The following is a 13,279-nucleotide window of genomic DNA, read 5'->3' as shown; positions in this document are numbered from 1 at the left end:
TCGCAGTAAAGTCTGCCACTATCGTCTGCCACACTGTACGATTCTCCTCTCTGTGCGATATCCTGGGATATTTGATTACGATTTTCGCCGAAGCCCATCTCAACATGATTATTCCGATCAGGTGCTTCTCTTGTGGAAAGGTACAATTCGATATAAGCACTGAAATGATTGCGATTCTAACGAATGTGTAAGGTCATTGCTGACCTCTGGGACCGTTACCTCGCACTACTAGATGATGGAAGTCCTGATGGGTAAGGCTATATGCTCAGAAACTCATAAGACAAAGCTCATAAGCTTGCAGAGATGCCATGGATCAGCTTGGTCTGAACCGGTATTGTTGCAGGCGCATGGTCATGACCCATGTTGATCTCATTGAAAAGCTCCTCAAGTATACTCTTCTCCCTTGACTTAGAAGCAAAAGACTCATGGATATCAGATACAATCCCGCGGATACCTTTAACCCGCGACGACAAGAAGCAAGCAAACGAGCTCAAGGCCAATGATAGTGAAACAAGTATTTCTGAATACTGCTTTAAAGTTAGAAGTATAACATTTGGAGGCGCTTGGAGTTTTGGGTCACACGTAAAGAGCACCCGCAAGGTACTGTGCATGGCGCATGGGTGGTATCGTGGTCAAAAGGTGGAATATTATGAAACGGTTAAGGACTATATGGTCCATATGGAAAACTTCCCATGTCCATAGGAATATCCATATCTATCTGGTGCTAAAGAATCTCAAGTTGATGACCTTTGCTCACGAGAGGGTTCTGTTCGACGGCTAGTACGAAGCCTCAGAGCTGGCGAAATCATAAATATCGTAGCAATCGTATGACAACCAACCGTACAACTTGCTGGGCGACACGAACAGAGACCTGTCTACTACATAGACCTGCTATTCAGATATTGAACCATTGGCCCCTAGGAGCCCTTCACTTCCTCCTAAGATATCTATAACGTGGACAGATATACCGAGCCGAAGACTCCCTCAGATCTATTGACATCTTATAGCGTCGCGGTCTTGACAGAATGAGAAATAAGGAGCCCAAAAAGTGACACCAATTATATATCATCCTAAGCTGGTCTTTTGCGATCGAAAAGGACCCGAAGTTGTGCCGCAAACTAGAGCTCCAGTCAGTAGCATGTCAAACTTCTACCAGTCTACACTTCAACCTGAATACACAATTTACATCAACCAACCTGAACATCTTCAAATCATTCACCGCTGAAAACCCGATTCCACGATGGCCCCCAAGCGCAACGTAGCCCGTCCAGCTCCAGGATATGCCTCTAGCACATACCAAGCAATCACATCTCCTGACAACCGCTCCATCGTCACGGCCGTTGGACTTTTCGCTGTAAGTATCGTCCGAGCTCAGCTCTTCTGGCATTTTGATGCATGTATCTTATGCTAACCTGCTAGCAGGCCGGCGTTGCTTTTTTACACAGTAGTTGGAGCGAGATACTGATCCCTGCGTAAACGAAAACAAATCTGCTAGGAAAGAACGATGCATAGGAACTTGAAGGGTGCGATGCGCACTCTTGGGATGCGCATTCCCTATTGTAATATTATGGAGGAGACATGACCTGTGCCGGGTCTCTGTAAAACAAGCCATCACTTTTCGGCGTCTGGGAATTGATCAATCAATACACATGCTACAAGACGGTTCTACGGATACGTTGCTCCGTCCACACGTGCACTGCTTTGACAAAACGCGACTTCCACATTGACGTTTGGCCACTGAGAGAAGGAAATCAGAATGAGGTCTGGAATAAGCCGCGCTTTGACAGTCACAGTCGAACGTAGAAGTGTTCAATACTAGGCTATTCAACTCAGCTCTGTAAATAGCAAGACCGCTAAGCAGTACAATATCTACGCAGCCGATGACCCTCGGCAAACCTATATGATATAATATTAGATCAAAGACTATGCCTGTAAATAAACGCCATTTCTTCGTGAGTATGCTCGCTCAGAGTAACCACGAAGGAGATTCATCGACGCCATAAGTCGGGGTATAACCAGAACCGCTGCCTAGATCAAACTTCTTGAATCCACACCTGATTTGTTAATTAGCATTGGGTCAGAGCGGTATGTAATTAGGCATGAACACTCACCTCCATCTTTGCCATGTCAGCCTTCTCACGTTTTGCAGATGCAAGTGCGGTCATAGTAGCCATGTCCAAATCGTCTTGATCAGCCATAGTGATCATATCATCTTCGTCCTTGATCTTGATCTTGAAGTTCTTACGGATGCCGAATTTCGTTCTGATCTGATCTGCAAAAACGGCGAAGGCGGGATTGGGGTCTATCAAAACATAGCGGGTATCTTCAGCGTGAACTTTCACTCGGATTTTCGAGACATCAGTCCCTCCTCTCCTGGTGGTCCCCGAGCGAGTAGGAGCTTCACGTCTGGACTTTTGCCGGGAAACCATCTCGAATTGTGCTCCGTCTATGTCGTCGTCGAGATCGTCTTCATCCTCTTCCTCAATATACATAGGTCGTCTTGACTTTGAATTTCTCGAGTAAGTGGATTGGTTGGACCGACGAGGTTGGTACATATCATACACGTCCTCCTCGAGAGAGTCTTCGTCGGACTGATACCGTCGTGAACGATCTGAACGATCTGCCCGTTCGTCTCGTGACCTTGATGACCCCCGTTCGCGTTCGCGTTCCCTTGACATTGCCCTGTCCCTATCGGTGCGAGGGCGTTCCGACGCCGATCTTTGAGTTCCTGTTCGCGTGGGCTTTAGTTCGAAGGCAGCACGTCCAAGTTCTAGCGGTTGAGGCTTCGGTCCACCTCCACGGACTGACTGTGCCCGTGTCATTTGGCCAGTAGCGTACTTTTCGACAGGGCGAGTTTCAGTCTCTGGGGGAGGTGTAGGTGGGAACATATTTCGAGAGATCGGAGGTTCTGATTGTTGCCGACTTCGTGATGCCAGCCCCGGCTTGACAAGGTTGGTTGCAGCGAAGGAAAGCTTATCTTCTGGTCGATCGTCTTTCGCAGAGGCCACTAGACCTTCTTGTATTCTCTTCATTTCCGTTCCAGCGAAGCCCGTGAATGCATTTGCGCGGTCAGACGCGGCAACTAGACGTGCTTTGCCCAGATAGTCCTTGGTCTTTAGATTCTTGACTTTCGCCTGGTTAGGGCGGTATACAATACCAACTGGTATGGAGAACACTGTGTAACCCTATGTCTGTCAGATCACCAGGCAGATTACCCGAAGGGTTAACGAACCTCAGCTTCTTCTCTGATCGCCTCGTCAATCACGTCGTGATCTGGTACGACCTTCTCCTTTGCAGCGAAAGACAGATCCTGCATACCCGCGTCTTTCTGTTGCAGATATATGTAGCACAGGCCGCGATTAAACAAAACCTCACACGAATATAACTTGAATTTTAGGCCCAACTGTTCGTAGTCGATGTTGTTGTTTCCCCGAAGATAGAGAAGAGTGTCATTAAAGTTCGCCAGCGCCTCCTCGAAGTCGCCCATCAAGAAGTTCGAAACTCCCTGCTGGAAGTATGCAACAGCCAGATACTGATCCAGCCGGACGGCGCGCTGGTAACAATCGACCTAATCCATAGTTAGAACTTCTTCACACTGCACCCTTCATCCATAGTAATGCTTACCGCTTTCTCATGCTCACCGAGCGTTGCATGTATTACACCGCAGTTGAAGAGAATCTTGGAGGTATCTGCAATGCTGTCGAAAGACTTGAGGGATTCGTCGAACTCGTTATTGTCATAATGCCCGAGAGCAGCTACCCATGTCTCGATTTCCTAGATATAGGTCAGCGCGAGCTCAGTGCTCGCACACGATTGCAATCGACCCACTTGTTTAAGGGACATGGTAATAAGCGTGCAGTGTTCCCGCTCGAGCGCCTCTGTAGATGCTAGAAGTAGGTATATACAAGGACGTTGTGTGTCGCTGTCGCAAGTCGACGCAAGTATGCCCCAGATCCGCACGAGAAGCCGATTCCCGAGCACTGGGAGGCTGGATGCGCGGACGAATATATCCCAGCGCTACCACGTTCGCGGTCTGGAATTGACGCTGTAAAGGCGAAGATTGATGCGTGCTCGGCTGAGCGTGATTCGTGGTGATTTGCTAAGAAGTCCCTCCCTAGCCGCCTGGGCTTTCTTAGTGTCTGCGGGGCACGGCTGTATTCCCTGCTCTTGTTGCGATGCGGCGCTCTCTAGATCCTTTCTGTAATATATGAACGGGAATCCAAAAATTGTACAATAACATAAGAATTGGGTTACAGTTGGGACGTTAAGGACAGTAGAATTGGCGTGCAAATTGATCGCGCGCACGCTCAGCAGGCGGATCAGCAGGAGTAAATGGAGGATAACAGGAGAAGCTTTGTGAAGTGCAACGTAATCAAAGGAAAGACAACAGCGCAGCTGCTGGGTCTGTAACTCATGCGGCGTTATGTCTCCATGTAATGATTAGCCAAGCTCGTGCGTATAATGGCAGAAGAATCGTTACGTTACTCCTGGCGTTCCACTTGTCTCCGGTTGTGTCTCAGTCTGTCTGGGATATTGGGGTCGATTGGGCGCTCTACCGACGACTACAAGCCATTGGACCGCCTTCGAGCCGCGCCGAGCATTCCAAGGGCGCCTACATGCACAGCGGCTATTGCCATTTGTTAACAATGGATTCTTTGCTGCCATATTTAGCCTCGCCTTGTACGCCTGAAGGTCTGGACTCAACCTTGCCCAATCTCGACAAGCAGCTAAGTCCTATGGCTTTCTTTGGTATCGTGATGCCACAATATCGTCGAAGCTGCCCATAATTCTGAGATGAATGACCACGCCAGGGACGACGGACCGTCGATCGACCATGTTTGGTGAGGCTCAAAGTTGGTAACAGGACTTGTTTGAGGTTTGTAACAGGGCAATCTTATACGTCCACCGCCACACCAGCCTAGCCCCATGTGTTGAGACGAAGGTCAAAAATCATAAGACCTACTTAACGTATAGCTTTGACTGATATCTGGGCAGACCGCATGAAGCATTATGCTTCTAAAGTTCTGACAGATCATCCCTGGCGCACTACCACCTGACACTGCTCACCAGGAGCCGCGTAGAGACTCGAGAGGTCTGAGTGTCAAACCAGGTGTGATCTTCTACGCCACCAAAAGCGCGACCTAGTCCTATTTTCAGAGCATGCCACGTTCCGACTGCTCTTTTCTTTCTTCCCAGACAGTCTTACCAGAGCACGAACATACCATCTTGTCGTTGTCCCATAAGCCAGCGCTTCGAGCAATGACACCAACAATGGTATCTCGATCATTTTTGTCAAACTTGCCTTCTCGCTGTTGAGACACGACAATGCTTCGGCCGATCAGCTCCCATATTTGAATTGGCTTGTCGAGGAACACGGTTCCAAGGCCACTTTGACCTACTTCGACTGGTCCCAAGACACCTCTACAAGGCCTGTCTTCCTGGCCGGCGCTGACTGTTTCCCAGACTCCGCCCGTGGACTCTGGACCTTGCGATATATCGCCATTCTCGCGCACTGTGGCGTGGTAGTTGCCTGGTGATACACCTCTTATGCTCAGATCGATAATAGTAAGGTTTGGAGCAACCTGAACCATTCGTACCAGACCTTTTACTTTGTTCTCCATATTAGGAGCATGAGATTCTAGAATGCATACAGATGCGCCTACGTATGACACGTCAGAATCATCCGCTTCCAGGAGGTCCAAAAGCGAAAAATCTTTGGTTATGGTACAACTTACTGTCGGAAGTCCCGCTGCCTCGTAGAATAGCATCTCGGCCCGTTGCTTGTATTGCAGCAACAATTGCCGACGGAGCCGTTGTGCCTTCAATTGTCACCAATTGGTTCCCCAAATCTGCGTTGACTTTCAGAATGCCTATCACTATGAGCCCACTTGATCGAATACGACCTGAAATTGAAAAAAGTACCATCCAACTTGTGAAGCGCCCAAGAAATATCTTCGATGCAGTCTTCACACGAAAGAGGGACCGCAAACGTTGTCTAAGAATCATAAGCTTTTGCCACTACTACTGCCTTTGCGAAAAAGGTAAAAAGGGCTCATATGTGACAATGTAAGATTTGGCGGAAGGTAGCATGGTGGAATAAACGCTTCGTCTCAAGATTTGGCTATCGTACCTGGAATGGTGGAAACATCATCTCAATTATAGACCATGAGTGTAGTAATTTTGAGTCACCTTTCATCGAAGACGTACGTCTAACTCTAGGTTGTCAAATAAATGCCGTTCTACGACCAAGGCTTTACAATCGACTATCTACCGGGCGTTACTGGAGGTAGCTAATAACTTGGAACCTGGTCATGTGATGTCTTGGCGTCTAGGATCACTGAGCGTTTTCCCGCGATCTTGCGCGCAACGAGAGCAACGTCAGTGGAACAAAACGCAACATCCACAACTGACCCATGCCCAGTACTGCATTGTATTTCCATAAAACATATACGATTTACAAATTCTCTGATCTATTAATCCATCACGGCCGGTAGGACAGGCCGGAATGTCCCAAACTATTGGCAAGGTACCTGGACTGCATCACTCAGTAATCAGTTTATAATTGCGTTCTAACAATGTTCAAGACACGTCTGGCATACAACCGCGCATGGCACGTAATCGATGTTGGGACTGATACACGGCCGCTTGGTCGTATTGCAACACAAATTGCCCTTGTCTTGATGGGCAAGCACAAACCGATTTATGATCCTTCTACAGACTGCGGAGACTATGTGGTAGCTGTAGGATGCCACGACCTACACACAACCGGCAAGAAAAGAGAAAAGAAGATGTACTACACACATAACACGAGGCCAGGAAGCCTGAAGTCAATAAGCATGGATGGGCTGTTCAAGAAATGGGGTGGCTCAGAGGTGCTGATCAAGGCTGTGAGCGGCATGCTGCCAAAGAACAGACTACGGAAACCCCGTCTAGCACGATTAAAAGGTACGAGAGGTATAAGGTGTGCTGCATGGGTCGTACTGACCAATTGTAGCATTTGAAGGCAACGCTCACCCCTACAAGAAGAATATCTTGAGGCTCGGTCACCCTGGTGCGCGGCCCGCCGGAGAACCTACATTGCGACCAACGTCGATAATAGCGGAACTAGCAGTGGAGGCACAAGCAGCAAAAGCCGGAAAGAGTCAGGGGACTTCATCGTAGGAAGTGACCGTTTTCTTTATCACTTGATAACGCATCATAAATTTTGGGACGGATCGTTCGTATGATGTATAATATTAAGAGCTTGTACATCAGCTATAGAAATGCATATTGCCCGCCTTGGCGAGGCTAAAGATTCTCATAATCGGTATATGATCTCCTAAACGCCTGTATCATGATAACCACAGCTACATGATGCTGGTCTCATAATTTTGCCTTCGATTTTCTTGATACAGTGCACTGTATCAACCCATTTGGATCAGTCTGAGGAGCATACACTTCCGCATCCCTACCCGTGTTCTTGATCCCCTTATGCCAGCTCAAATCTGGGACATATCAGCAGCAATTCTAGGGCAGAAAAATCGAACCTCAATAAACTCACCAACTTCGAAATAGTGTTTGTTTGGAAGTGCGAAGTCAACCTTGTCGACTAGGGAAACAGCAGCTAGAATCTGGTCGCTCATCTTGTACATGGTATTCTGCACACTGGCGCTCTCGTCCTTCGCAAACGTTTCTAAGATAATGTTGCGAGATTTCTCCCACGCTTGGTCGAACTGAGGAACTACAGACCTTACCTCAGCTATAGATGATAGGTTCTTCCAATGCCAGCCGCACTCGACTTCTGTACTCAGAATGCGATCCCAAACTTCAGGAAGACGAGTATATTCATCGCGATGAAACCCGTAGAAGGCAGACCCTGTACTCTTGAGTACCAGAAGCTCGCTGATGCCCGATCGAATAGACGTTCCCTGGCCCCTCCTGGTGATAGCTTCTACGAGTCGCTTTTCCTGTCCGTCGCGGAAAAACGAGTGAGGGTGTGGCCTCCCGTCAACCGTCATTCGTGTCCATTTGTGCTGGATGATATTGACATGTGCAGCGTGGATGTGCGAATAGGTATCGATAAAGTGATTGCCCAAAATCGATGCAAATAGCTCTGGAGGCGTAACTGGGTTCTGTTTGGCGAGGATGTAGATGGTCTGTTTCTGGGTATCTGTCGCGACGACGACGGAATTATCGGCTTCAGTGTAGCTATGCATGGTCATTAGTGATGGCAATCATGGATTTTGAGCTAGCTTACGAAGTTTCAATGTCGCCTTCGAGTAATATCCTCACTGTCATCTCAACGACTGATTGTGATCCATCTTCATGGCGGTGAACTTTATACAGTCGTACATTGTCTTTACCGTAGCGAGCGTAGCTAAGTTCAGACATTTTGATGGTGATATGCAAACAGATTTGAGCGATAGGCTTCGAAGAGTAGAGTGAGTATCAGGCTGCGGCAGAAAGCTATAGTATAGCAAACCCTATGACCATATATACCTTTATGCTCAAGCAGAAATCTTATCGGGATCTGCAACTCTCGGCGGCCGCCTCCGCACGCTGTTCACTATGAAGTCCTCGCAAACGCGTCGACAGTGGTCCACCGCGAAATGGCCAGACCCAGGAACACTTATGGCGAGTCGTTCAACAAGTAGCTGTTCGGCGGCCTCCGGGCACCTTGACTAAGCGCTGGATCTTCCTCACCGTGGACAGTAGTCGGGTTCGGCCGACCTAAAGCTACAAGGCTTTGACATCTAGGGGTGTGCTTTCGCATCGATTCTCACAGGCCTTTCATACTGGAGGCCACCCTGCGTTATTGTTGTTTGTCTTGAGACGACTTACCACCTTTGTCTTGAGCTCAGCGCACGCACAATGGTTCTTATATGGGTTTAGCCTAACTTCACAGCGTAGTCCTGGGAAGCACTAGCATGGTTATGCTAGCATAATACAAGGATAGAGTGGATGTATCGGGCGGCGACATGCTGCGTTACACGATTTATATTACTTGTGAACTGCATCTATGTGAATATAATAATATCGAATACCTACTAAATTGTATATTGGATAGAAGGATTCCCAACTCACATCTGACGCATTCATGTCCTGATTCGGAGAGGCACAACCCTATCTAATTTCTGTCTTGCTTCCGCTAGGGAACCTTACCTAGATAGAACAATATCCCCACTACTATCCACCTTCACAACACGACCCTCCAACCTCACTACCTCAATCCGACCGTTATCGTACACTGCGTCGAAGATCTCTAGTCCGCAACTGGAACTCTAATCGCGCCCTCGTCCATAACCTTGTTGAGGACCGTCGTCTTATACGCGACTTGAAGTGCGCATACCACTGCGAACCGTCCTCGCAACCATCAAGCCATTTTCACCTACAATGACAACAATGAGATGGATTCATAACACAACTTGAGGATTCGGTACTTAGGAAAATTATGTGGCTAGAAGATCTACCACAAGATACCCATGACACCTCCGCCTCGGCCGCCGTTACCTGGCCGCTCCGTCTCAGGGCAGAGTGATGAAGGAAACGGCAATACCTTACTTGCGCCTACAAGAATTGGTCGAGATGGTCGTTCGTACTCTTCTGCTACTGCATTGAGTCGAGGCCAATCGTATGCGACCACAGCGCCTCCGCCAGGGAGCTTCAGTTCCGACCTCAAATCTACCTACACACGGAGCGAGACGCCTCGTCCAGAGCTCGGTTCCTTTTCAAATCTCGGGGGTGTTGAAGAAGATGGGAACCCAAATTCAGAACAAAGACAAGCTGAGATAAGAGACCAGATAGATAAGGAGACGAAAATCAAAATTGGTTCAGAGAATTTGCTAGAAGCACTAAATTCCAAGAGTGCGAAGCAATCTAGGGATCAGAAGCTAAGAGTGGAAGCAGAATTGAATTCATCTAATAGAAAGATCCAACAATTGAATTTGTACCTACAAGAAGAGATCCAACGCTCACGGGACGTACCCAAAGAGACCACAGGGAGACTTTCACAACTTTTCCGCACCGCTCCCGGGCGATCGCCATCGCGGCAAGATGGCTCGGATGACGAAGGAGAGACATTCGAACCGGAGACCGAGTCACCTACGTTCGTCCTATCTGAAATTCTTCAAGCACTGGAAGCTGACGCTATGCAACCTGAATTCTACGTGGGACACGCGAATGCACTTGTGGAGCTATTTAAACGACACCCGACTCTCAAGTATGATTTGGCATGGTCCATATTTGGTCTACGCATGCAGACAATGCTGTTGAGTGACAGCCGTGAAGTAGCTGCGGCTGGATATCGACTCATACGATATGCTATCACAGACCGCCGCTCCCTCCAAACAATCCGGGCATTACACACAGACTACCTGGTTATCCTGTCGCTGGTCAAAGAGAGCAAAGCTAGTGTGGAACGAGAGCAAGCACTCAAATTTGTACGGGCTTTCCTTGATGTGAAAGATGGTGTCCAGGAAATATCAAGATCCATAATCCGGATCATTGTAGCGATCGCCGAGCACAGTGAAGATCGATTGAGGAATATCTGCACAATGACACTTGCTGAGATACTTATCAGAGATCCCCCACTTCTTGTGTCAGCGGGCGGAATCGGTGCGTTGACTGATGCTCTTGGTGAGGGCAACTACTACGCCGCTGAGAGCATTGCAGGGGCATTCCTATATCTCCTCGATGTACCGAACCGTCGCAGATTTCTGACATCCGGCTACGAGCTGGGTGGTCCGTTTGCCTCTTTCACGGACTCAAGCGCTTCACAAGCCCATGGACACGAAGAGCGACTGAGAGCGAACGCCAAGGTTATTGCTGCACTCTTCAAGAGTTGGCCCGGCCTGCTAACGCTCTGCATGAACGATTTTATCACAATCAAATCCCTAGTTGCTGCCCTTTACAATCCGACAGCTCACGTCAGAAATGTTCTTCTAGAGGTATTTTTCGATATCCTGCGCATCAAGCCCCCCTCGTGGTCTTCCTCGTTTTTGGCTGGGAGACGACTTACAACCTATGGTCGTGTTACGAACTTGAAAACCGACAAGGTCAAAAGCCAGATCGACGCCGAAGACGAAACGACGAAGTGGAGCCTCGTAGATCACTTTACGTCGCTCGTTCTATCTGTACTTATTCATTCAGGTCTCATACCGGCGCTCTTATTCGCCGAAGAAGATACTACTAATATGACTATGAAGCGCAAAACCAGTCTTCTGCTTGGAGAAGTACTAAAAATGGCCCACGAAATGTTACCGCAGTCATGGGGTGCCGACTTGCAGGTTCTTCCGGGACTCCTCCGAACAGCAGCAAAACTCGGCTTCGAAGAACGCTTTGTTGCAAGTGGAACGATATATCAAGTGGATAGCGTTAGCAGAACCTTGTATCGTTCGAACCAAACTTCACTCCATGCGAAGACGGGTACTCATTCAGAGCAAGAGCAGAAGAAATCTGAAATGGTACCCCCTCAAATAGCCCCGCAGGTCGATGAGGGTCAATTCCGTACACAGATGCTTGATACGCAAGTTTTGAACACTGTAAATTATGCAAAGTGGAATTGGCCTCTCATTCAGATCATCATTGATGGAGCATTACTGAATCCGAAGCGTCTCGACGAGGCCCTACGAAGTACGAAGTTTGTGCACCGTTTGCTAGGATTCTATCGACCGTTCAAATACCGTTTCTCGGATATCAAGAATACTAAACCAAATCAAAGATACGTTCGAGCTGGGTGTGCACTGATCCGCACATTACTACAAAACCCTGACGGGATCAAGTATCTCGCGGAAAGCAAGTTCATTCGGCAGCTTGCTGAATGTTTGTCACAGTTCGATCGACTCAGTGGTATAACTTCTGACGTACCGATTTTCTCTGTAGATCGCATCAGTGAGACTTTGACTGGGGGATATTTTGCTATGCTCGGTGCGCTTAGCAAAGATCCTAAGGGCCTATACATCCTTGAACGGTGGAAGATTATTAACATGTTCTATCATATCATAGAGCTCAGACGGCGTGACGATCTGATCAAAACCCTCTTGAGTCATCTAGACTATGATCTTGATGGTCATCTACGCATCATCGTTTCGAAGGCTATGACATCTTGCTCGAAGGATGCTCGGATATTCTCGACAAGGCTACTACGAAGATATGCCACCAAACCGATTCAGAGTCCTGATGTTCCCGGAGCAGGCACTGCGGAGTGGGCCATTCGTTTGCTTGTCACCCAGCTTTACGACCCCGAGATAGAGGTCTGCGAGGTTGCTATCAAGATATTGGAAGAGGCATGCAACGAGAAGCATTCTCTGGAGTTTGTGGTGAAGTGCAGACCTGCTCTTGATCATCTTGGAGAAATTGGTGCACCTCTTTTACTTCGATTCCTCTCCACTTCCGTTGGCTACCACTATTTGGATGGTCTTGATTATATAAGCAGAGAGATGGATGATTGGTTTCTAGGACGAAACGACACATATGTCGCTCTCATAGAAGCAAGCTTAGCACGGGCACTTGCCGACGTCCCCGAGAAAACGCAGCAGCAACAAGGAGGTTTTGAGGAGACCCTGGAGGCCCAAGACTACGGTCTGGTCCCTCCGCATTTCTACCGCGAATTGACACGTACTAAAGAGGGGTGCAAGCTTCTTGAACAAAAAGGTCACTTTGATGAGTTCACAGCTACAATACAGGACTTTGGCCTTGAAGACGAAGATGCGGAAACGATAATTAAGGTCAAAGGCTCTCTCTGGGCTGTCGGCAATGTTGGGTCTATGGCACTTGGGGCTCCGTTTCTCGAAAAGTCAGATGTCGTAAAATGGATTGTTCAAATTGCGGAGAAGTCGCTAGTACTATCACTCCGTGGCACAGCTTTCTTCGTCCTTGGCCTTATTTCAAGGAGCTTACACGGGCAAGAGATCCTGCTCGAGTGCGGTTGGGATGGGGCAGTGAACGAGATGGGCGATTCACTCGGATATTGTATCCCTTTGGAGTTCACGAAACTATTCTCAGTGAGTATTTACATGGATAGCTCTCATGAGTTACAATAGCTCATTCACCACGCAGGTCCAATCCTGGTCATCCACAGTACCTAGGTCTCGAGCAAGAACAACTGCACTTGAGCCAAGAGTATCTGTGACTGATAGTGATCCAACCAACGCGCGGATCTTGAAATTAGCAACGGATCTAGGCAATACTGTCCTTGCCAAGAAGGCTGCTAACGATCTTCATAGGTCTGTCGAACAAGTTGTATACAGAATATGATCACTAATATGGTATAGCATCAAAGCAAAGAAGGCTGTAGGATTCC

General features: G+C 48.1%; 7 protein-coding genes across 7 annotated transcripts; 4 read left to right on the top strand and 3 right to left on the bottom strand.

Annotated features, from left to right (window-relative positions):
- Positions 1 to 104: 104 nt before the first annotated feature.
- On the top strand, positions 105 to 503 carry EJ05DRAFT_497938 (uncharacterized protein; the record flags this gene model as incomplete). Its single annotated transcript, XM_033746614.1, has 4 exons — positions 105 to 140; positions 193 to 251; positions 302 to 388; positions 437 to 503. 4 exons carry the CDS (start codon positions 105 to 107, stop codon positions 501 to 503), a joined length of 249 nt encoding a protein of 82 aa, XP_033603839.1.
- A 737-nt stretch (positions 504 to 1,240) lies between these two features.
- On the top strand, positions 1,241 to 1,476 carry EJ05DRAFT_497937 (uncharacterized protein; the record flags this gene model as incomplete). The annotated part of the gene is made up of 2 exons (XM_033746613.1): positions 1,241 to 1,354; positions 1,423 to 1,476. 2 exons carry the CDS (start codon positions 1,241 to 1,243, stop codon positions 1,474 to 1,476), a joined length of 168 nt encoding a protein of 55 aa, XP_033603838.1.
- A 234-nt stretch (positions 1,477 to 1,710) lies between these two features.
- Positions 1,711 to 4,128, bottom strand: EJ05DRAFT_263117 (uncharacterized protein). The gene is made up of 5 exons (XM_033740279.1): positions 3,829 to 4,128; positions 3,625 to 3,774; positions 3,233 to 3,568; positions 2,112 to 3,185; positions 1,711 to 2,054 (listed from the first exon to the last, which is right to left on the bottom strand). The coding sequence occupies exons 1-5, from the start codon at positions 3,841 to 3,843 to the stop codon at positions 2,034 to 2,036; spliced, it is 1,596 nt and encodes a 531-aa protein (XP_033603837.1). The 5' UTR covers positions 3,844 to 4,128; the 3' UTR covers positions 1,711 to 2,033.
- Positions 4,129 to 5,153: 1,025 nt separating this feature from the next.
- EJ05DRAFT_435043 (superoxide dismutase 1 copper chaperone) lies at positions 5,154 to 5,995 on the bottom strand (the record flags this gene model as incomplete). Its single annotated transcript, XM_033741681.1, has 3 exons — positions 5,154 to 5,686; positions 5,736 to 5,819; positions 5,923 to 5,995. Coding segments are annotated over 3 exons (690 nt in total), but the record flags the coding sequence as incomplete, so codon positions are not given.
- A 381-nt stretch (positions 5,996 to 6,376) lies between these two features.
- EJ05DRAFT_473889 (mitochondrial 54S ribosomal protein YmL23) lies at positions 6,377 to 7,304 on the top strand. The gene is made up of 3 exons (XM_033743489.1): positions 6,377 to 6,526; positions 6,585 to 6,945; positions 6,995 to 7,304. The coding sequence occupies exons 1-3, from the start codon at positions 6,506 to 6,508 to the stop codon at positions 7,159 to 7,161; spliced, it is 549 nt and encodes a 182-aa protein (XP_033603835.1). The 5' UTR covers positions 6,377 to 6,505; the 3' UTR covers positions 7,162 to 7,304.
- EJ05DRAFT_449648 (uricase) lies at positions 7,265 to 8,818 on the bottom strand. The gene is made up of 3 exons (XM_033742341.1): positions 8,237 to 8,818; positions 7,541 to 8,187; positions 7,265 to 7,484 (listed from the first exon to the last, which is right to left on the bottom strand). The coding sequence occupies exons 1-3, from the start codon at positions 8,368 to 8,370 to the stop codon at positions 7,363 to 7,365; spliced, it is 903 nt and encodes a 300-aa protein (XP_033603834.1). The 5' UTR covers positions 8,371 to 8,818; the 3' UTR covers positions 7,265 to 7,362.
- A 202-nt stretch (positions 8,819 to 9,020) lies between these two features.
- EJ05DRAFT_262622 (cytosolic regulator pianissimo) lies at positions 9,021 to 13,268 on the top strand. The gene is made up of 2 exons (XM_033740276.1): positions 9,021 to 12,980; positions 13,036 to 13,268. Exons 1-2 carry the CDS (start codon positions 9,462 to 9,464, stop codon positions 13,231 to 13,233), a joined length of 3,717 nt encoding a protein of 1,238 aa, XP_033603833.1. The 5' UTR covers positions 9,021 to 9,461; the 3' UTR covers positions 13,234 to 13,268.
- Positions 13,269 to 13,279: the final 11 nt, after the last annotated feature.

The sequence above is a fragment of the Pseudovirgaria hyperparasitica genome, assembly GCF_010093815.1.
Source record: "Pseudovirgaria hyperparasitica strain CBS 121739 unplaced genomic scaffold EJ05scaffold_3, whole genome shotgun sequence".
Taxonomy (NCBI): domain Eukaryota; kingdom Fungi; phylum Ascomycota; class Dothideomycetes; order Acrospermales; family Acrospermaceae; genus Pseudovirgaria; species Pseudovirgaria hyperparasitica.
This window is presented reverse-complemented; position numbering and strand designations above follow the sequence as displayed.